The 21,467-nt window shown below is 42.2% G+C and overlaps 2 protein-coding genes across 5 annotated transcripts in view; both read left to right on the top strand.

Moving 5' to 3' along the window:
* Window positions 1–475: 475 nt before the first annotated feature.
* krcp (kelch repeat-containing protein) lies at window positions 476–10,900 on the top strand. The gene is made up of 13 exons (XM_061235658.1): window positions 476–659; window positions 1,396–1,557; window positions 1,664–1,745; window positions 2,190–2,249; window positions 3,270–3,540; window positions 3,629–3,760; window positions 3,998–4,185; window positions 5,750–5,946; window positions 6,774–6,865; window positions 7,198–7,252; window positions 9,015–9,112; window positions 10,050–10,144; window positions 10,654–10,900. Exons 1-13 carry the CDS (start codon window positions 598–600, stop codon window positions 10,798–10,800), a joined length of 1,641 nt encoding a protein of 546 aa, XP_061091642.1. The 5' UTR covers window positions 476–597; the 3' UTR covers window positions 10,801–10,900.
* Window positions 10,901–13,286: 2,386 nt separating this feature from the next.
* The window catches only part of mark2b (MAP/microtubule affinity-regulating kinase 2b), a 63,289-nt gene continuing 55,108 nt past the window's right edge, over window positions 13,287–21,467 (top strand). For all 4 annotated transcript variants that reach the window (XM_061235869.1, XM_061235872.1, XM_061235871.1 and 1 more), the window contains exon 1: window positions 13,287–14,380. In XM_061235869.1, coding sequence (XP_061091853.1) covers window positions 14,330–14,380 — 51 coding nt within the window. In that variant the 5' untranslated portion in view covers window positions 13,287–14,329. The remainder of the gene's footprint in view (window positions 14,381–21,467) is intronic.

The raw sequence follows: 21,467 nt of genomic DNA, 5'->3' as shown, positions 1-21,467 counted from the left end.
CCAAAAAGAAGAGCAGACAGTCCACCGTCTTTTTTCAAACAGTTAGAACAGAGAAAGCGCCAGATAAAGAAGGGATATGCCAGTTTAACATCTGGGATATGTATGCATACAGAACCTTCGAGATTGGTTCATCCTTTTTAGAAAATTTGTAATTTGCATTCGATATCAGTGTTCTAGAACTCCATTGCCTGGAAATGAGCAGTAGTGATTGCTACATCATCCTTAGAACATTGTGATCGTATTTGTGATCTCACACCTACAGGGTTTAAAAACAACGAACGCGGCCCTCGATCTCAAAGAAGCACAGTGTACGTCACTATTCAGATTACGTCCCGCCCAGGTATTCCAGCTACTTCCATTCGTTCGATTTAGCTATGACTCAACATACGCAACTTTTGAACCCATCTTTTGATTCGTTCGCATTGGCTGTCAGAATAAGACCTCCCCACCAACACATTGGCGCGGTTTTCCAGTTTGTTGTTTGAGATGTTGGCGGGAGATGTGCACTAGAATTTAGTGAGCCAAACATTAGTAGCTTGTTATGAGCTAAGTTAGTTAGCTAAATATCTTAAGAACTGGGCACATATTTTATTTCAAATGGACTGCTTCAATATCTATGTGGTTTTTGGGGTAAATGACCCACCCCAACGGCTGATAAGGTAATGTATACGGATATAATATAAATGCCTACTGACGTTGCTGGAGCACGTAGCTAGCTTACTAATTAATGTCTGTTTCTGCTGGTGTACTTCGCACATTAGGGAACCAGCCAAATGCACCGACTTGCATACAATATATTGATATAAATTAGCTAAAATTAAATTGTCCCTTTGCAGTGGACGATTGCGTTGAATCGTTTGACTCGCTATCTTAACCACTGTGTTTGCAGTTGGATCAACAGATAATGGGTCCTAATTTTGGCGATAGAGGGCTTATATTCGCTGTTGACAAACTGAAAGCTCCCTAACCTAGCTAGAATTTCCCTTTCCCTAAATTTTCTGAATTGATGGACCAGATTCATAGATCAATTTCAGCAATGCATACCTGTTTACTATGAAATGTATTGACATGCGTAGCAATTCAATCTATTGTTCGTTATCAAAAGCAGAAAACATATTTGCTGTTTAATTTATTAATATTCTGGGTAATACAAACCTGATTAAATCGATTGCAAGACAATGATAATGGCTGGAGTAACTCAAGTACAGCGAGCTATAAAGATATGTGTAAAATGAACTAATTTCCCATACTTAGGTATGGGTCGTGTCTAAATATAATAAGTAGATGTTGTTCTTTACACTTGCAGGGTTATATTTGCATATTTCGTTCCTGCAGCTGTCGTTGAGCAGATCAATTGCATGCATCATGTCATGTCAACGTGTTCCCCCTTCGCAGAGCTAAGGGGCGTGACTGTTATTCCATCGCAGTGCCGCCTGCTGTCCAGCAGGTGGTAGTGTTCTCAAATGGGAGATGGGGGACACGTGCCGTCATCAAGGTGGAATTGACGGAATCGGACAAGGCTCCCGTCACGCTGGGAAATTTAACGCCAGACAGCAAGTTAGTTATTCGATTTTTTTTAACCTGGCAGGCCAGCGGGGCTCTTCTGTTTTTCTTAAAAGGAAATCCAGATCGCCTATTACAACAATGCCTTGTGTTCTGTTAGGTGCATTTCGTGGGAGTACTGGGAAGGAGATGTTGGGAGCCGTGGTCTGACATTAACAGCATCGCTGGAGGGAGAGAGTTCGGTTAGTTCGGTTTATATATACATTACATTACGTTATTGGCATTTGGCAGACGCTCTTATCCAGAGTGACGTACAGACGATCCTCCTGTGCACTGCAATGTATGCCTGTCTCAGCTTCACTCTCGTGGGGGCAGCCTATATCCTCGTGGCTAATGTGCTTGCCTGGGACCTGGAAGGTTGGTAGTTCATGCCCCAATGCAGTCACAGTTAGACTGACTTGTAAGATCTGTACAGCTGTTGGACCCTTGAGCAAGGCCCTTAACCCCACATTGCTTAAGGGTGTTTGGAGCAATGTGGCCCTGCTTAGTCTGATCAGCTGTAAGTTGCTTTGGATAAAAGCGTCAGCTTGATAACTTTAATGTAATCTTGTTGTAATGAATCGTCAAATTTTGATTTGAAAGCATGCAAAAACAATTGAATAATATTTAAAGTGATTGTTTAACAGGTTGAAGAAGAGTTTGATGACCCCCACTTTGTGCTATCGAAGAAAGAATGCACTCCAAAGGTCAGGCTCTATTATTTTCTTTATTATTTTATTACTTCTGATAATAACTACAAATATGAAGATGCATATTATTTGGTCAAATATAACCATAGCAGTAGGGGTTGGGAAAATGTCTACTTTAAATCATTTGGAATATTTTAAGTGAACATGCATTGTAGCAAATTTTTAGGTTATATAGATTTTTCATCGCTTGCTATTTTCACATTTTCTCAGATCATCTTAGAAAAGTATTTCGTACAGCTTTCAGTTTTGAAAAGTTTTGGGCCGGCAGAAGGATTTTCATTTATATGATTATTGGAAATAGTTTTTCTGGAAAATGGAACCTATACATCAACAGAGAAATTATATTTTCTCATTGCCATGAATGTTAAATAAATGGAGATGTCACGTCAACAATGTGCCACATCCCATGTGGGATTGTATGAAATCAAATCAAATCAAATGCAAATACAAACCTGGATAGTGCTTTAAGAGATGATCAGCACTACAACGCTGCCCATGAGATGCTGCCCCCCCCCCATCCCCATATATACTAGATATGCATAAAATCAACTTCCAAATAATGGTATTCAATACCGAGTCATATTTTCACCAAAAGTGTATTGTGGCATACCATAAGCAAAAGTATACCGATGTTTGTAATAAGACCATTTACCTACGTAATCACCTAGAAATAATGGTTGGCATTTATATAGCGCCTTTATCCAAAGCGCTGTACAATTGATGCTTCTCATTCACCCATTCATACACACAATCACACACCAATGGCATTAGGCTGCCATGCAAGGCACCGACCAGCTCGTCAGGAGCATTTGGGGGTTAGGTGTCTTGCTCAGTGACACGTTGACACAGCCTGGGCGGGGGATCGAACCGGCAACCCTCCGACTGCCAGACGACTGCTCTTACCGCCTGAGCCAATGTCGCCCCAAATAGTTTCCTTTTGTCGGTGAGGTCAACGAGGAGGTCATCTCTCCAGATGACTGAATGTACAGACCCTTGTCGATCCCTTATCGTTTGCAGTTCGGTGGGGTGGCTGCCTCGTTTCGGGAGGTGCCAGGGAAGCGGAAGAGGGGACAGGAGAAGGACCCGGAGTTGGGCGGCAGGGGGCAGGAGAACGTGTGCCCCAACTACTCCTCGCCATCTCAGAAGGCGACCCCTCGCAGAACGGTCAGAGGCAATGTCCGAGGCAGTCAGAAGGAGCTCTTCAGCCACAGCAAGGAGCAGGCTGACCCCGGCGTGCCTCAAAATCACAAGGTCAAAGGCAAACAAGCCACGGCTTCCGCACAGACCGGTAACTCCCAACATTATCCTCTGTGTGTTTTGTTAATTTCAGTGTTTTTGTAAATGTTGACGGTTGTTTTGTTTGTCTCTCTGGGCAGTCTCCATGACCAACCCTTCAGGTCGCTGGGGTCAAACCCTCTGCCCTGTTGACCCCCAGACTGCCATTCTGATTGGTGGACAGGGTTCCAGGATGCAGTTCTGTAAGGACCCTATGTGGAAACTATGCACTGGTAAGCTCTCTTAAATTTTATTGGATGTATAATGCAGTTGAAAGTAAATGGTAGTTGGCTCCACTTGAGAGCAAGTAGCATGGTGGTGATTAGTTTCTACCTGTTTAACAATCGTCACTTCCATATAAGAAATTTAAGGCAGTACTTTTATGAGCGGAAAACGTGCGATATAAATGCCAACCATTTACCCTTTACCATTTTACCTGCGTTACATCTCTCCTCTTCTGTTTCCACTAGAGGACCTGTCCTGGGTGCCTGCGGAAACGCTGGCTCAGGGTCCCACCCCGGAGGGCAGGATAGGCCACACGGCCACCTTCGACCCCGAGTCCAGACGCATCTTTGTCTTCGGCGGTTCCAAGAACAAGAAGTGGTTCAACGACGTCCACATCCTGGACACGCAGAGCTGGCGCTGGACCATGGTGGAGGTCAGCTGACGGTCCCTGAGTGTGGGGTGATCTGGAGCTGACAGTAGCGATGAAAATGTGACGTTTAACACTGCTGCACTATGCAGTCAATTCTTTTTGGTTTGTGTGTGGCCACCGTGCTGGGAAAGCTAGCTGTGTTTTTACTAGGTTGTGTGGATTGCAGCTGCATACGGTTTGGTGTACTTGGTGTTGTTTTTGCTGTAGCATTGATTATGAAGTGTGATGCATGATGGGAAATGTCCAGGGACAATGTCAGTAGCCAATATCTGTCTGTTCAATTTGGCTGATAATGCAGACGCCTCCCTGTTCTACATTTTAACACAGGCAAAACAAATTTTTCAAGGAAGAAGTAGACAAATATAGATTTATGAAGGAATAATTTAATTGGCAAAATATTTCAACTTACTGACTGTATTCTCATGTTAGAGATGCAAGTGGCAACTCACTGGGGTTCTGTAAAATATTACAACACAGGAGTGCAATCTTTGTGGTGAATAAAACAATTCAGTAGAGTGTTTCAAAATGTCAACCGGCTAAATCCATTTCAACAGAGCAGCAATGATCTTGGCTTACAAAAGGTGAACTTGCAATGTGCTTTATACGAGTGTGCACCTCTTATAAGCCTAGGGCATTGCTTCTTTGTTGGAGTGTATTTAACTATTTTAGCATTTAGAAAAAAGGAGATTTGTTCACTGTAATTGTTGCTCTCCTGTTGTAATTCCTTTATTAAGATGTGCATTAATCTGGTGTGATGCTGAATGAAAAATGCTCAATTAAAAATAAGTAATATGAGAGATTCAGGTGACTATGATTTGGCTTTTTTCTGAGCATGACAATTTAACGATATTACAAAATCAGCAGTGCATTGGATGAGTCGCCTTTCTGCTGCATGTACAGTACTGTGCAGAAGTCTTAGGCACCTGTATAACATTCTGTACAGATAAGGTTCTTTCAAAAATGGTTCAATGAAATACGTTCTATACATTTTACATTACATTTTAGTAATTTGAATCAAATCAATATTATTTGTTATCATCCATCTTTTGGAAAATGAATATTTGGAAATCTCAAATGTGTTCTTTTTAGACACACAAAAAATTAACATGTATATAATAAAGTCTAGGGTGCCTAAGACTTCTGCACAGTCTGGTGCATATGTATCTGGACCTTGGTCTTAGCATTGGGCTGATGACAAAAGTTCCTTTCAAGCTACAGTAGGGGGCGACATGGCTCAGGCAGTAAGAGCAGTCGTCTGGCAGTCGGAGGGTTGCCGGTTCGATCCCCCGCCCAGGCTGTGTCGAAGTGTCCCTGAGCAAGACACCTAACCCCTAAATGCTCCTGACAAGCTGGTCGGCGCCTTGCATGGCAGCCAATCGCCGTCGGTGTGTGTGAATGGGTGAATGAGAAGCATCAATTGTACAGCGTACCATTTACCATTTACAGGACTACCAGCCAATATCAGCACAGCCCTAATGTTGCCGTGCCTTACTAATTACACTAACGTGGCAATAGAAAAACCAGTCTTGATGATGGTGGTTCTGCCCCCCCATCCTTATCCTTCCAGGCCCAGGGTAAAGTTCCCCCGCTGGCCTACCACAGTTGCAGCCTGTTCCGCGGGGAGCTGTTTGTCCTTGGAGGGGTGTTCCCGCGTCCTCACCCTGAGCCTGATGGCTGCAGCGACTCCCTCTACATTTTCAACCCTGACATGGCCATCTGGTACCAACCCATCGTCAACGGAGACCGCCCTGCCCCTCGATCTGGGTGAGTGCAACTTATGCGTCCAGTCCTTCACCTCAGACTGACCTTATATTTACAGTCATGGGGGGGATGGACCTCGGATAAACGATTAGGACAAATGGAATTGTGCAGAGATCAGCAAGGGCCCAGGACTGCTGGTTTACCTGGGAGTCGGGAAGACAGTCTGGCCGAATCGGTTGCGCCACTTACCCGGGAGAAGGGAACCAGGGCTGCATTTGGATTTGAGGGTCAGGGTTGATGATCTCTGGAATTAGAGGCTTTCTAAAATGCCAATGGCCTTTCCTTTTTGGGGGGTGGGATAATGGACAGTAAACGGGGCTAAAAAGACTGAAGGAATCTGATGTTTAGAAGTTGTTTGAAGATTGTCATCGCTTGTAGAATCGCTGTAGAATCTCTCCCCACCTTCAAGCGCAAACTGAAAACGCACCTCTTCAAGCAGCACCTCTCCCCATCCCTCCCTACCTCCCTGTGAACCTTAATTGTTGTCTTTGTGATTTGCGTAGTGTTTCGGTATTTTTAGTTTGGCTGGTAAGCAGTATTTGGATAGTTAAGTTTGGTCACTTTTGCTTTGTTGTTTGTTTGTTTATTTGTTGATTTAAAAAATAAAATAAAATAAAATAGACCCTTGTCTTTATCTTTGTTGTACGGGTAGCAATTGAAATTGTACTTCCCTCTAGGGTCTTTCAGCACACTTACCCCTGGCTATGGGTATGCACTTTGTTGTACGTCACTCTGGATAAGAGCGTCTGCCAAATGCCAATAATGTAATGTCATGTAATGTAATGTCATGTCATGTTTGAAATTTGAGTACGTCTCCCCATCTCTCTCAGGCACTCGGCATGTGTGCTTGAGGGGAAGATCTTCATGTTCGGGGGCTGGGACACGCCTGTGTGCTTCAATGACATGCATGCGCTCGACCTGGGTAAGACCTGCCGGTGGTTTGTATCAGGGGGTCCTGCACATAGTCCCATGCAAAATGACTGGGTGTTGTTCATTCTCAGGGGTTACTTCATTTTATACTATAAACATGTTATAATATATATAATGTTTAAAAACAAGTCCCCCATTACGGGTTCATAGCCACGACCCTCAAGCTTTTAGGAATCCTCCACACTCGTCTTTTCTTTTTCTGAATTTCACATGTCTGCTGGTGATGTGACTTCCAACTGGAACCACTCCCTGCTTTGAACGTTAATGAGATTGGACTTGGATTTATACTTTGTAGTATGATACAGGTTTTTGTTCCTAATTCAGGGCTGATGGAGTTTTCACCTGTGAAGACCAGTGGAACCCCGCCTTCCCCTCGGAGGTAAAACTGTGCTTTAGTTTGTAAACCATTATACAACACCTGAATGAACCTCAGTTTTTCAATAGAAATGTCAGACTTGTTTGATCTGACTTCAACACTGACCATGGTCAATCCTTGACTATACATGAGATTAGGCTATGCATGTGGTATGCTGAGTGCGGCCCTGTCATGTATTCGCAGTACTGGGGAAAACAGGAAGTGAATAACTCGGGAAGTACGCTTGTTTGGCATTTGCCTGCATTTCTTTCATATTAAAAACATTTTCATTTCACAAATTAAACGAACAAAGAGAGTGCAGAATCTGAGGAGAACTGCTGTTCTTTAATTAAGGTAAGTGTTATGGAATGTGGCAGCGGTAAAAATTGGGAATCTAAATGTTCCCTCGGTTGCCAGACTGATAGAGGGGATTACCGTTTCGGGCTAAAGTGGATATATTGCTTTATTCCAGTAAGAAATGAGTAGGACAACTTCCCACAATCATGGAGGGACTTGGGGGCGGAGACTGAAATGGTTACGGTAGTACCTGGCAGATGCTGAGATGAAATGTGTTGTGCTAAATTAAATGGCAATTGTGTGCTAAATGTACATTGTGCTGAAAGGCTAATGACTGTTATCAGGCCTGAGCCTGGGTTAGGTAGGTTGCTGTTGAATTGTGGTTAGCTGAAAGGAAGCCATATCTAAGCTCAAATTCTTTGAACATTCTCAGTCTTAAAAATAGCACACAGTCTGGGGAAAAAAAATCTGCGAATGGGCAAATCTTGGCCTCTTTGTCAGAACTGAAGTAACTTCTAAAGCCCTGTAGATATTGAGATTGCATTGCACTTTAAATGTGTGTGTGTGTGTGGGGGGGTGGGGGGGTGGGGGGGGTGGTAGAGAGAGGGGGGGGGAGGGGAGAGAGTTGGATAAAGGTTTCTAATGAGGGCACCGTACAGAAAGCTTGCAAAGAGAATTTCTGCTGAAGCGACTGCAACAGCATTTTCTTCCAAGACAGAATGTTCTCAAGATGATGTGATGATGAATTAATAAATATATTGATGATTGTCAGACGCGGGTACAGTTTGACATGTTGAATTTGACTCGGGTGTGTCATGGATGCAAAGCTGGTCCGTCCTTCATATAAAGTAACAAGAGTATGAGGCTGCACTAAACGGTTCATTATAATCTGTGCATGGCTAGCTACTTTTTATCTCCCTGTCTGTTTTTTTTTGGCAGAGATGGTATATTTATGGTATACATTTTACAGAGTGTACAGATGCCACAATGTGCTCCACTTGCACGACCAACTGATATTCCTTTGTATAAGTTTGTGTGTGTGTATATTTATACATCTGCACGGTTGGAGAATGCTAAGAATTGATAGAGGGTAGATCGCATTGAAGATGGGGTTGGGTTCACCTTATTCCCCAATGCTCATTAAGCAAGATTAATGGAAAAAACGAAATGCTAATATCCATATTGAAAAGGCAGTGTCTGCATTCACATTCATTACCCAAGGTAGCTTTTCTAAGACCGAACGCACACAGTCTGTCTATCACCAGGTCTTCACTGTCCGTTCCTGTGCCTTTATGAATACACTCCCGAGGATTAATTTCAGGTCCTGGGTTCAGTTTACATAAGTTTACATAACATTTTGGCACGTAACATCTGCATATGTGACAGTAGCATTGTAGGTAATAGCCAAGGTTGACACTGTATTGCAGATTTGTTTTTTGAATTGCAGTATATTTTGTCGGCCTGTCTTGATGTCCTCTGTATTTTCCAGCTGGCACGGCTGTGCTGTGCTCTCAGACTCCAAATTCCTGGTCCATGGAGGCTATAATGGGAACAACGCCTTGGCAGATACTTTCATCTTTGATACAGGTATGGCAGAACATATTTATGTGGCAATAATAACTACTGCACAACATTAATGTAGCATTAGCACATGAATTGATCTGACATTGCATATCATATACAGTACTGTGCAAAAGTCTTAGGCACCTGTATAACATTCTGTACAGATGAGATTATTTCAGGAATAATTCAATGAAAGGTCTTAAATAAACGTACTATACATTTGACATTACATTTTAGTGATTTAGCAGAATAATTCAAAACTGAATCAAATCAATATTTATGATGACCACCCTTCGGCGTTAAAACTACATCACTTCTTTGAGGTAGTGAACGCTGTCCTGCAGTTCTATAAGACAATCAGCTGGGAGGTCGTTCCAAGCATGTTGGAGAACTTGCCACGGTTCTTCTGCAGAATTTGGTTGGCTCCTTGCTTCTGATCTCAGACAGCCTTGATCAAGTTTTTATAAAAATGTATTTCCTGCTGCAATGCAAGGATGGTCAGAAGGGGGCAGGAATTGCCTTCATCGAGGTACAGTCTGTGAAAGTCTAAAGTGGAGGAAAGAAACCATTGGGGAAACTTGAAATTATGAATTCGGCTAATTTATGGTGAACCCTTTGCTCTTTACATTAAATTACGTTAATGGCATTTGGCAGACGCTCTTATCTAGAGCGACATACAGTTGATTAGACTAAGCAGGAGACACTCCTCCCCTGGGGATCAATGCAGGGTTAAGGGCCTTGCTCAAGGGCCCAACGGCTGCGTGGATCTTATTGTGGCTACACCGGGGATCGAACCACCGACCTCGCAGGTCCCAGTCATGTACCTTAACCACAATGCTACAGGCTGCCCTGCTCTCATTCAGTTTGTGATCAGGGTTGATCAATATTATGAATGTGATCGAACACGTGTGCGTGATTGAGTTTAGATATAATTGCACACTGTATATTTTCTGTTTGGTAGCCTCCAGCAGTTGGACCACGGTGGTTAACCCACGCTTGTCCGCTGTGCCACGAGCAGGACACTCCATCATCACTATGGCCAGTACTCACACAGAGGCAAGTCTCATCTAAACATCGTGACATAATCGCATAGATGGCAAAAATGTACCTTTTCAATGGATGGTGATTTAAACAAGAAATTGGCACAGTCCCAGTAGACATTCATAGAAAGAAAATCTATTGGCTATAAAGAGGGGGGTTGAGTATAAAACCTTATAAAATCTACATGTGTTTGGACTTGCTACTGCATCACTTTTACACTTCTAGTGTTGATTTAATATCGCCATACGACTTGGAAATTCCTTCCATCACGTTCAATAACAAGGATTTCTGGTTCTGTCGCTTCAAACAACACATTCTGTACATGCGTGCGAAATAGCCTTTCATTTCATTTTCATTCTATATAAACATTGTATAGAATATATATATATATATATAGGTGTGTGTGTATGTATATGTATGTGTGTATATATGTATATATATGTGTATGTGTGTATATATATATATATATATATATATATTTTTTTTTTTTATAAAGGGTTTTAATTTTTGGTATTCGTTTTCAGTTTTCTCAGCACTCCATGGAAGATGGGGAGGAGAAAGTGTGTGTGGAGCCTTGTCCACAGACCCTGCTCATTTTTGGGGGTGGTGATAATGAAGGTAGCTTCTTCTCAGATCTGACAACCCTGCTGATTGATGAGGTACTGGATTAAATATGTATATACATGGGAGGGACAAAGGACCTTTTATTTTTTGCAAATTTGTAAATGCAATTTTAGAATTCTTGTTTTTTTTTTTTTGGTTTTTATGTATATGCACTATAAAATACACAGTTTGGACAAAGATTAATTATCAACCGAATTGTTATAACATTGTCTGCTACAGAGCAGAGCAATCTTGACTAAAGACAACGAGTAGTTAATTAGCCATTATTTCAAGATGCTTAAGATGATTTGATATTTATCCCAACCTTCAATCAATCGTCTTCTATTCAAACTAATGCTATTGAAACTCCATTATGCCTTGATAGTCCACTTGCGTTCAGATCAACAAAGAAATTAGCCCTGGCACATTTAGTCTGTTTTAGGGGCAGATACTTTATCACATTAACCTGGTCTCACTGACATTTTGGCACTGAAACCTGGTTAAAAAGTGTAAATGATTCATGTTTGTACGTAAATTGATACAATGTCCCTAGTGTTGATAAAGCTGGAAGAGAAGGTGGTGTTGCAATTTATGCGAAATCTCAACACTGAAGGCTATATCAGTTGCTAAATATTTATAATTGATAGCCTTTTAAGCTAGACTTTGGGCAAAATAACTTGCTGATAATTGTGGACATACAGGCATTCAAAGCCATTCATAGGGTAAATTGGCAGCGCTGCTCACTCTGTATAAATTCTGATGTGATGAGTTTGGTGACTTCAATGTGGAACTGTTTACAGGGGTGTCTAGAAACCTTAAAGATATATTTGGCAATCTTAATCTAACCAAAATAATCACAAAACCCATTTACCCAAAAAAAAAAAAAAAAAAAAAACTAACAGAAAAAGATCACCAATTGTGTTTATGAGCTTGGTATAAGTGATAATTGCCTCATAGCTTGTGTCAGGGATGTGAGACGGAAGATTCACATGTAGGCGAGACATTTTTTAAGATTTAATGAGCGAGCCCTTTTACATTACCTCTATCACAGTGGGTTATTGAATACCCTTTTGTATGAGCTTGCTTTGAGTTATTTTATTAATGTTTTCAATTTTGTTTTCAACAAACAAAAATATACACCTTTGTTGTGAAATATAATGGAAATGGAAATATAAATCTGAATTCTGTCTATACTCTACCAGTACAGTAAATGTAAACTCTTGATAACAGGTCAAAATGATATAGCTGATGTTCTCATATGTCTAGTATGAATACCTGGAAAGCAACCGGTGAGGTTAACTTGAATCCGTTCTTTCTCTCAGTTCCATTAGTCACATCAATTGTAGCACACATTTGTTATCTCACGATTGTCTCTGTAGAAAGGTTTTGTTGTTCTTAGCTCTTGAATATACAGATTGCAAATTACAGGCGTTCTGCCTGCTCTGTAGTGAAACCCTTTGATGCTGTAAATTCATCTCTCAGGTGTATAGCTGGTAATAAATATACTTATTTTCTATAGAATTGTGGGATGGTCTTCTCTGTGTCAGACTTCAGCACTGACATTTGTTTATAATCAATCTATTCTTTGTTAACTGACTTCGCATCACCTCTGTTGCACTGGGAGGTCAGTATCCACTACACCCGATCGATGCAGTGGTTTTTGTTCAATGTTCTTCTGGTTCTTTCAGACCTGGAAAAGACTGGGAAATTAACTAAAAAGGATTTTGTAACTGGATGCTCTTATTCCATGTATGTAAATGTATAATTGTGGGTCTGACTATTTTTATTGTTCATTTTTTTGCTTTTGTTTAATGATAGTTTTCTGTAACTCAGCACCATTGAAAATGTGTTTCCCAAGATGTAAATAATGAATGTCAATCAATGAATAAATAGGTGAAACTGGTTTCATAGTGGTGGGGCACTCATGTCATGTAGAATCTCCTAATTAAAGGAATCAATACCTCGCCAAGCCTCAAGGAAAACTGTGAAGCAGTGCTCTTAAATAAGCCTCTATTTCTGGGAAGTTTACTTTCTTTTTGGTTTGCTTTCTGTAATTATTTAAGTTTTCTGGTTTCTAGTGAAGCATTTTATTATACATACATGTGTCTGAGCTATTTCTGTTATTGTTTTCAAATGTTTATGTTCTGTGGAATGCATTCAAAAATAATTAATAAATGTGTTTTATAGCCACTGGCATTAAGGGGTAGTCTTTATAGTCCTCTGCAGTCCTCTTCCAAATAAGGTAAGTCTCAGGTCACAGGTACTGGAGAGTATCTGGATCCAGGTGATGTAGGAGGCACGTTTGGATGAAGAGCCACTGCATTGTAATGATAATGTCTCTCACCATTTGTGAAGATAATGGTTTACTAGGACATCTAAGACATTAGAAATCGCTTGGTGGCAGCAGACTTCTAAACTGAACGCGTTGCCTGAAGCAAGCACTGCAGGTCTAGTACAGTAAATTCGTCTCCGAATGGAGACCGATTGTACCCGAAGTTATATTGCGACGGATCCCCCCCCCCCCCCATGGTTGAACCACGGCGGCCATGTTCCCTGCTGCCTGTTCCGGTATCTAGCTGCAGCACAGGCAGCGTTGGCTTTCGGGCGCAGTAACGTCTCACTCAACGACCCAAGACAGTTGTCCTACTCTGATGATACATTTAATGAAACCGAAATGTAGAGTTTTAACCATTTTAATCCGCTTTTTAAAAGAAGCCGGTTATCCACCAGGCCACCCTTTTCCTCCGCAACATCTGAACGACCTTATTCGACTTAGCTGCGCAGCCGGGAAGAGAGCGACTTTTGGGGGATTGTTCAGCTACTTTGGCGTCTCGGATTAATTAGCCAACTAGCATCTTGCTAACAACCTCTCGACTCGACAACCGGAGAGTTCAATTCCTCGGACCACATCATCGAAAGATAGCTAGCCACTTATGATTGCGGCTGTTTTTCCAAGCGTGGGGGATGGGAGTTTCTGATTTCATGTGCTAGTTAGCTGTATTTGTTTTCATTTTCTTCATCAAACGAAGGTCAATCAAGTCTGGTCCGGCCTAAACGGAATCCCCGGACTCCAGTTGAATACCGATTTTGGAAAGAAGCTCTGCCGTCGCTTCACCGAACTGACAATACATCCACTTGTTGGCTAGTTGCGGAATTCTCTCCCTCCTTATCCCAAGACCAGGGACAGACGAGTGGCTCCAAATGTAACCAAGAGGACATTTTCCAACCCACCCGAATTTTTTTTTAGTGTAACCAACGTTATCGGTCGCTAGTTAACGCAATCAGTTAGCTAGTCATTTTGTAACGTCGCCTAGCTAGCTAGTTGGCTAACCAACTATCTAGCCATATGACTATTTTCACTGACGGTTGAAAAACTTTTGACCCCCCTTTTCCCTTTAGATACGGACACGTACTTCTAATGAGGGATTCAACTTGTTGATTGTTGTAGGTAGCTAGCTAATGGCTAGCTAGCTATTTAAACTTTTTTCTTTCGACGGACATTGAAGATATAGCTAGCTGCATTACAGCCTTAAATGTGCTTCGGATTCTGAATGGTTTTGTGTCCCTCCGTCCCCTTTTTCTGGAGGATCCCGTAAAATGTCAACCCGGCCGCCATTGTTAACAGTCATTGAAAATTCGTCCAGCCAGGTAAGGCTAACGTTACACGGTACGAATTTAAACAGTCACATTGTGTAATGGTTGCTAATTCCGTAACGTTAGCTAGTCACTGCTTAATTGACTCTATATGGTCGGGTAGCTAACATTAGCTATTAACCAGCCTGACCATAAACATGTTGGATAACGTTGCTTATTATTGGAGATGGGTAGCTGGCTAAGGTTAGCTAGCTATGTTCGCTCGCTCACGGGGACGTTTCGCATGACATTAGTTTCTACATTAGTTAGTCTAGTAGTCTAAGGTGGGTGGTTAACCTGGCTAAGTTAGCAATATCCAGCGAGCCAGTCTAGTTATTTGTATTTTAATTATACAACTAGCTAAGTCAGAGTTAGCTAGTTAACAGTTACCCATTTACGACCTAGCATGCTGCTTAAGAAAGGGTCTATTGTGGCAACTTGACTTGCTGAGCTAACCTAGCTAGTTAGACTTGTCATTTTATTTGTTTACGAGTGGCCACCTAGCTACAAAGCTATCCTCTCAGTGAGCAAGGCAAGTGAACTTGCTCAAGCTCTAGTCCTTGTTTGCTTGACGTTAGCTAACTTTACTCCAAAATTTGGGACGTTTAAGGAATTTACCATTTCAGTTAGCTAACTTAAATGTATTTTAAAAATTGTCTACCTAGGCTAGATCATGCTTTAACGTTGTAGATTCACGGGTGAAACGATGTCCTCATTAGCTTAACGTTACTTCTAGAAAAGAAAGTTCTGACGATTCGTTGCTAGAAAAGTTAACTGCCTAACTAAGTTAGCTAGCTAGCTAGATATAAAAACCACATTGAATTCGAACTGGTTGTTAATAAAGTGCTAACTTATCAAAATATAAAACCGAAGCTTTTATGGTGGACGAGATTGGAGGGATGTTTGAAACCTAAGATCTGCACCTTGGCCTAATCATTTATTTCAGGCGCGTAAATCCAACATACAAAAACTTCTTATGACAGTCACTTTGTCAAGGGAACAGAATCCAATGGTTATTCTTTGAGTTGTGTTCCAGCTGAACTGATGTGTTTTAAGGGAAGTTACTGTATCAGACAGAACTGCTCTGCAGTAGCAATGCCGATTTACTGTAGTGTAGAGGTAGCTGGTTTCAGCAGATGCGGCCAACAGGACGTGAATTTGTACAGCATCACTTTGGAATTGTTATGGAAACAGGCCCTGCCTTTGCATGTGAAGGGACCTTGCAAGACAAGCAGCTGATTGGTGTCCTGTTGTGTTGAGCTGTGGATTAGATCGGAAACGGAGGGTTCAGCATTTTGAGGCGTTCACACTGGCTTACACGAAGTAGCGGCCGTAAGTCATCAAATACCCTTGCAGCTCGACGTGCCCGCCGCACATCGGAATGTGTTATTGTCTCCAGTGTGGAGTTTGAACCGGGGAGCTTTCTTAATGACCGGTGTGACGATTAGTCAGAGTTTATTGAAACCGTTGAACTGGCAGAGAACAGTAGCTAGTGAGTTTAGCGACATAGCTGGATCGTAGTCTTGCGGCTGTGAATGTGGCACTTGAATTTCAGTGATGAATTCGACCGCCAGGCTTGCATGTTCATGTGCGATGAAGGCTTAACGCACCTTAGTCACTCTGGGTGGGAAACACAGAAGATGAATATCATTCACATATTGTGTTCTTTCACGATAACATTATTTTGAACCTGTCGACATTGCTCGTGACTGCGGGATATATTCACATGCTGTCGGACACTGTCACTGCACAAAACGCCCGCCCTCTGTCAACACTTGGTTTCCGTGTGCGGTGCTAACGTTACACTGCACCATGTCACGACTATGATCTTGGTCATTGATTATACTTCAGAATCCTCTCAGATTTTATTTTAGCCTGTCCCGAATAGGTGTTTTTATTGTTCGTTTGCTTAACAGAATTCCTATAATGATGAAAACGGTGTGAATGTCATATGTTCCCAAAAGCACACATGGATAGGTCACTGTATTTTGCCATGACAGGGAAATCGTTTTAAGTCCCATAAATAGGCGAAGTACATTTCCACTAGTGTGAGGTGCATTTTACAAGATGCATGTGTTCGCTGATAAGACGTTTTGGCCTAATTGGTACTAAGGGTCTCTTGAATTTGCCTGACTGTTACAGACTTTTCAGATTCACATACCACGAGGTGTGTACATAGGTTAGAGAAAGGACAATGTGGCACGGGCCCTGCATTGAGTACCTCTCCTTCCGTTCAATACGCCTTCCAAGAGCCCTACTATGTTTTTCATTAATCTAGTCACGAATATTTCTTGCTATGCCTTTCATTAATCCCCTGTGATCTCATTTCTTCCATCTTTTCTTCTGTATGGTGCAATTATTTACTGTATTAAAGTGAATAATCCTTTTTAAAATTACTGTGACATGACGGGACAAAGCCGTCGTGGTATTTGGGGTCATGAGATCTTGTGGAATGTCAGAGAATTAAACGGTTGTCTTCCCCACCTGGAAAATTACTGAATTGTGTTTTCTTTTTTTTTCTTTTTGTAATGAAATGGTTATGAAATGTCAGAAGGTTTTTGTTGTAAACAAGAACTCACACACCTGATTTAATGACTGAACCAATCAATTGATTAGTTACATCAGGTGTGTGAGTTCCTGGTTACAACAAAAACCTTCCGGCAAGTGGGTCGTAGGACTGGAGGTGAGACACTGCTTTAAATGATATCACAAGTGAAGGTCAAATGCCAGTATCCATGCCATATACAAATACTTATGGGTGTTTTATGGTTATATTTGAGGTTTAAGTTGAGCTTTTTGCTCTTGCACTTTTCCAAGATTCTCAAATTCACATTGGTTGTGTGTTTGGCCTTAACTTGAACATAGTGCCAGAATTGTTTTGCGAGAACAGTTTTGCTTGTGGTGCAGGACACAATATTATTCTTATCATAACCTATATTAAGCTCCCCCAGAAAAGGTTTCCAGTTTCTAACTTCAACAACATTTTCACTGTATGCCCAGAAAATTAAATGCTTGAACCTTCGTCCCAATCTTACACAGAAAAGAGGTGGCAGACCACTCCATAATGTTCATGAAACGAAACTGCCATATTTCACACCAATTTAGATTCAACATTTATTTTGCCATATTGAGTGCATGTTTTCTCACGCATGCACACACTGCATATGACCACTACATGTATACTGTATGTATGTGTAGGCTAAACGGGACAGATGGTTTTGAAAGCTTAAAAGCGAGCTTGGATGCCACTGGTATGGAATTATATTGTTCTTGGAGAAATATGGCTGAAGTGATTCCTAAATGAATATATTAGGAGGAAAAGCACAGTGGCATGTAGGGCGGCCTGTAGCGTAGTGGTTAAAGTACATGACTGGGACACGCAAGGTCGGTGGTTCTAATCCCGGTGTAGCCACAATAAGATCCGCACAGCCGTCGGGCCCTTGAGCAAGGACCCTTAACCCTGCATTGCTCCAGGGGAGGATTGTGTCCTGCTTAGTCGAAAATCAACTGTATGTCGCTTTGGATAAAAGCATCAGCCAAATGACATGTAATGGAATGTAATGTAGTGTAGTACAACAGCATCTTTCTGGATTTGTCTGAACGGTTGGGTAAATGAGCAAAACATGAACAGGTCTATCTTGGGCATAGTCAGTGCCAGAGCTGTCAAAGGTAACGAGACAGAGTAAGATCTAATGGTCCTGTGTACGAGTTGTCCTGCTAATGTATGTAGCTTATGATTACGTTCCATTTTTCTGTTATCTCGGAAACTGTGACTTGAGACATCTTTGTCTTCTGTGCTCTTTTTAGTGCTATAACATTTTTCTTTGTTCCTTAATATTGAGCTGTCAGCAGATGCATACTGCTGCTACTCTAGAGATTGCCGTTTAGATGCAACATTTAGCTAATTGCTTGTTAATTTGATATCGCTGGCTAACCGCTGAAACCGTGCTTGTGGCTTGCACGATATGGTCGGGGACGGAAGAGATATTGCATTAGAAAGGCAATGTTTTGTGATCATTTTGGTGAAATACGAAATTATGGGGGGGGGGGCCTAGCCTCTAGGTTTCTGCTTATAGCAAACTTGGCCTGAATGCCTCGGTCTCAGACGTACATGTTTACTGACTACAGCTTATCTATATGGAGGTTATTAACTTTGGAATTTCTCCCCTCTTTCCGATGACCAAATCCAACCTCAGGCCTGTGTTATTGCTACAGTAATCCCTGCGTTTCGGTGGGGGAGCACTAGGAAACGTGGTAAAAATGAGGAAATGGACCCTGAATCTACAAATCGGTACACACAGTGTGTATCGTAGTGAATCCAAATAGGTGTCTTAAATGGACAACACCTTAGAACTTCAAGGCATGCTATGCAGGATTTTCACCTTTTTAATTATTATAAAATAAACATGCTCAGTCATTACTATGATACTCTGACAACCTGTGTCTGTGTTCGCTTCTGCCCTCTACCTTGCTTGTCTACTTGTGTTTGTTATTCTAAAAACTCCTCAGGCCGATTCTGGGCGTGGGCCTTTTTTTTGTTTTTTTTGTACTTTAGCTGAAAAGCATGTGTCCAATACACTGAACTCATATGTTCTATGATCCAATGGCAGGAGAGGGCAAGAGGAGACGTGTATGGATTGGCTACTACAGTGGTGAGCTAGATTTGCGAGAGATTAGCCTTGGTGGCTAACCATTAAGCAAGTGGCTGGTTAGGGTTCGGTAACATTACAGCGGGTAGCTTCCGTTATTAGCTAACTAAATTCAGTTTCATACGTCAGCTGGTGGGCCATGATAGCTGGGTCCCACTGCACAGTAGTACTCCTTATATTGTCCTGAGTGTCTCTCTTATTTCCTCTCCTGGCAGGGAGCTCATGCCTAGAATCTCAGACTTTCAGAAAACCTGAGATGTCAATGAATTGATGGGTTTGTGAGTGTGCGTGCTTATGTTACAGAATTGTGCTTCATTCCAGGCAGGCTGGCTCTAGAGCAGACTGGTGTTAGCCACGGTGGCTAGTATCACCGCTAACAACGTTCAGCTAAACACAAACACCAGTAAAGTCAGTAAAAAAAAAAAGGAAAAAAAAGCTAGCAATGGCTTGTGTGGAAAGCGATTACCAAAGCAGATGTTTTTCAATTCATATTAGGCCGCTGTTTTCTCAGCTCATTGCTATCAATCCATTGTCTGCAGCGGCCAGAATCATCTCTGGGGTGTCGGTGGCGGGGTTGAGAATGGGGGCGGAGGGGAGGGGGGGGGCATGATGTTATTTGTATATAAACAAAGGGCTGCATCAAGGCCTAAAATTCTGTATAGTCTGCCTTTGTTTCCAGCTGTTTGTCTGGGAGAAAGATTCGCCAGCCCGTTCACATGTGGCATTTTCACATGTGTTCCTGCATTTCACACTCGCGCGTGTCTCATGCGTCACGTAGGTGCAAAAACACAGGGGAGAAATTAGTTTTGTTTCGCACGGGTTCACCGTGTGTTCACTGCCCTTGTGTTCGCGAGGTAGTTTAATTTCAGATCATGTTGTCTCATGGATGCGGGGCAGCATGGGTGAACATGCACACCGAATGTGTTTTCAAATGCTCTGCTACATCGCTTTAGTCAGTAAATCGACTGACCGAGTAGTATCACACCTTTTCCTGTGCTATGCATACCCTCAGTGAGCACTTTATTAGGTATTTATTAGACCTATTTTTTTTAGACTTAAGTCTTTTGTTGCTGTAGCCTGTCCCCTTAGAGCAGGGGTGTCAAACTGAATTCCCAGGGGGCCGCAGTGTCAGGTTTTTGTGGTTTTCTTTCAATCAGCTGCCAATTAAGACCAATTAAGGCCTTGAGAACAAGGATACTGTGGATACTTTAACCCAGAGGTCACCAACCCTGGTCCTGGAGAGCTACTGGATCTGCTGGTTTTCACTGTTACTCTGCACTTAATTTATCAATTAGAGCAGATGATTACACAGCTAACTCACCTCACTTGGTTACCTGGGTCTCAACAGGGTGCTGATTTTAAGGTGAAAACAAAAACCAGCAGACCCAGTAGCTATCCAGGACCAGGGTTGGTGACCTCTGCTTTAACCAAACAATGACTTGAATGAACCCAGAACACCCCAAAAACCAGCAGACAACTACTGGCCTCCAGGACTGGAGTTTGACACCTGTGCCTTAGAGGTTTGATGCATTGTGTGTTCAGGGATGCTCTTCTCCATGCCACTTGTAACGAGTGGTTATTTGCGTTACCGTCACCTTCCAGTCAGCTTTGAGCAGTCTGGCCCTTCTCCTCTGAACTCTCCAATTACGAGTGCGTTTCTGTCCACAGGAGTCCTGCTCTCTGGATGTTTTTCGTACTAATAAACCTAATAAAGTGCTCAGTGGAGTGTATTAAAACTGAGATTACTGAAAAAGGTGACATGAAGGAGAGAGTGCCGAGCCGGAATGGTTTGGTTTCTGCAGTGTAGATTTCCCGTTCCAAAAGCAAAAACTATTTCCCGCAACCCCAGCCAGTGCAGGGCGCCAGGTCTGATTTGTTGTCGTTATGAAAGTTCCTTGGATCCCCGTGTCCAGTCGACTGTCGTCCAAAAAGCTGAGTGCGCTTCATGGTTTTTCCAGAAGGACGTGAATTTGTTTCGTCGATGTCGATTTGGTTAACCGCCACCCTTTGCTTCCAATGGGTGGCACGGCTCACCTGGACACCGAACAGCTGCGAGCCGTCGATCGGTTAGATGGCGTGGATGTCCTCACAATGTGACATTGCGTTGTGACAAAAACAGGAATTGACTCTGTGTGAAACCTGTTGGTGAGTGTATTTGTTTTGTACTGAATCACTCTTACGTAAGCAGTCTTGAATTTAATATGAGGCTGTGCGATGCGCAGGGTTCCACAGTGCTCCTGCTTCATTTGGCTCCTGTAGAATGATGTGTGCTAACTGTAAAAAATGACTGAGGAGCGCATTGACTAATTGGGATCAATTTAGGAGCACATGTGCTCCTTCGGTAAAAAAATGTTAACATTGAGCATGGCTTGCATACATTTGGAAATACTGACGTGTGTTGCTCAAATATGGAGAGGGTAGTGATTACATTACATTACATTATTGGCATTTGG

This window comes from Conger conger, chromosome 3, assembly GCF_963514075.1.
Source record: "Conger conger chromosome 3, fConCon1.1, whole genome shotgun sequence".
In the NCBI taxonomy this organism is placed as follows: domain Eukaryota; kingdom Metazoa; phylum Chordata; class Actinopteri; order Anguilliformes; family Congridae; genus Conger; species Conger conger.
This window is presented reverse-complemented; position numbering and strand designations above follow the sequence as displayed.

Coding starts and splice junctions, on each gene's coding strand:
- krcp (XM_061235658.1), top strand. CDS start 598: ATGGACTGCTTCAATATCTATGTGGTTTTTGGGGTAAATGACCCACCC. Junction 660..1,395: donor CCACCCCAACGGCTGATAAG/GTAATGTATACG, acceptor CCCCCTTCGCAG/AGCTAAGGGGCGTGACTGTT. Junction 2,250..3,269: donor AGAAAGAATGCACTCCAAAG/GTCAGGCTCTAT, acceptor TATCGTTTGCAG/TTCGGTGGGGTGGCTGCCTC.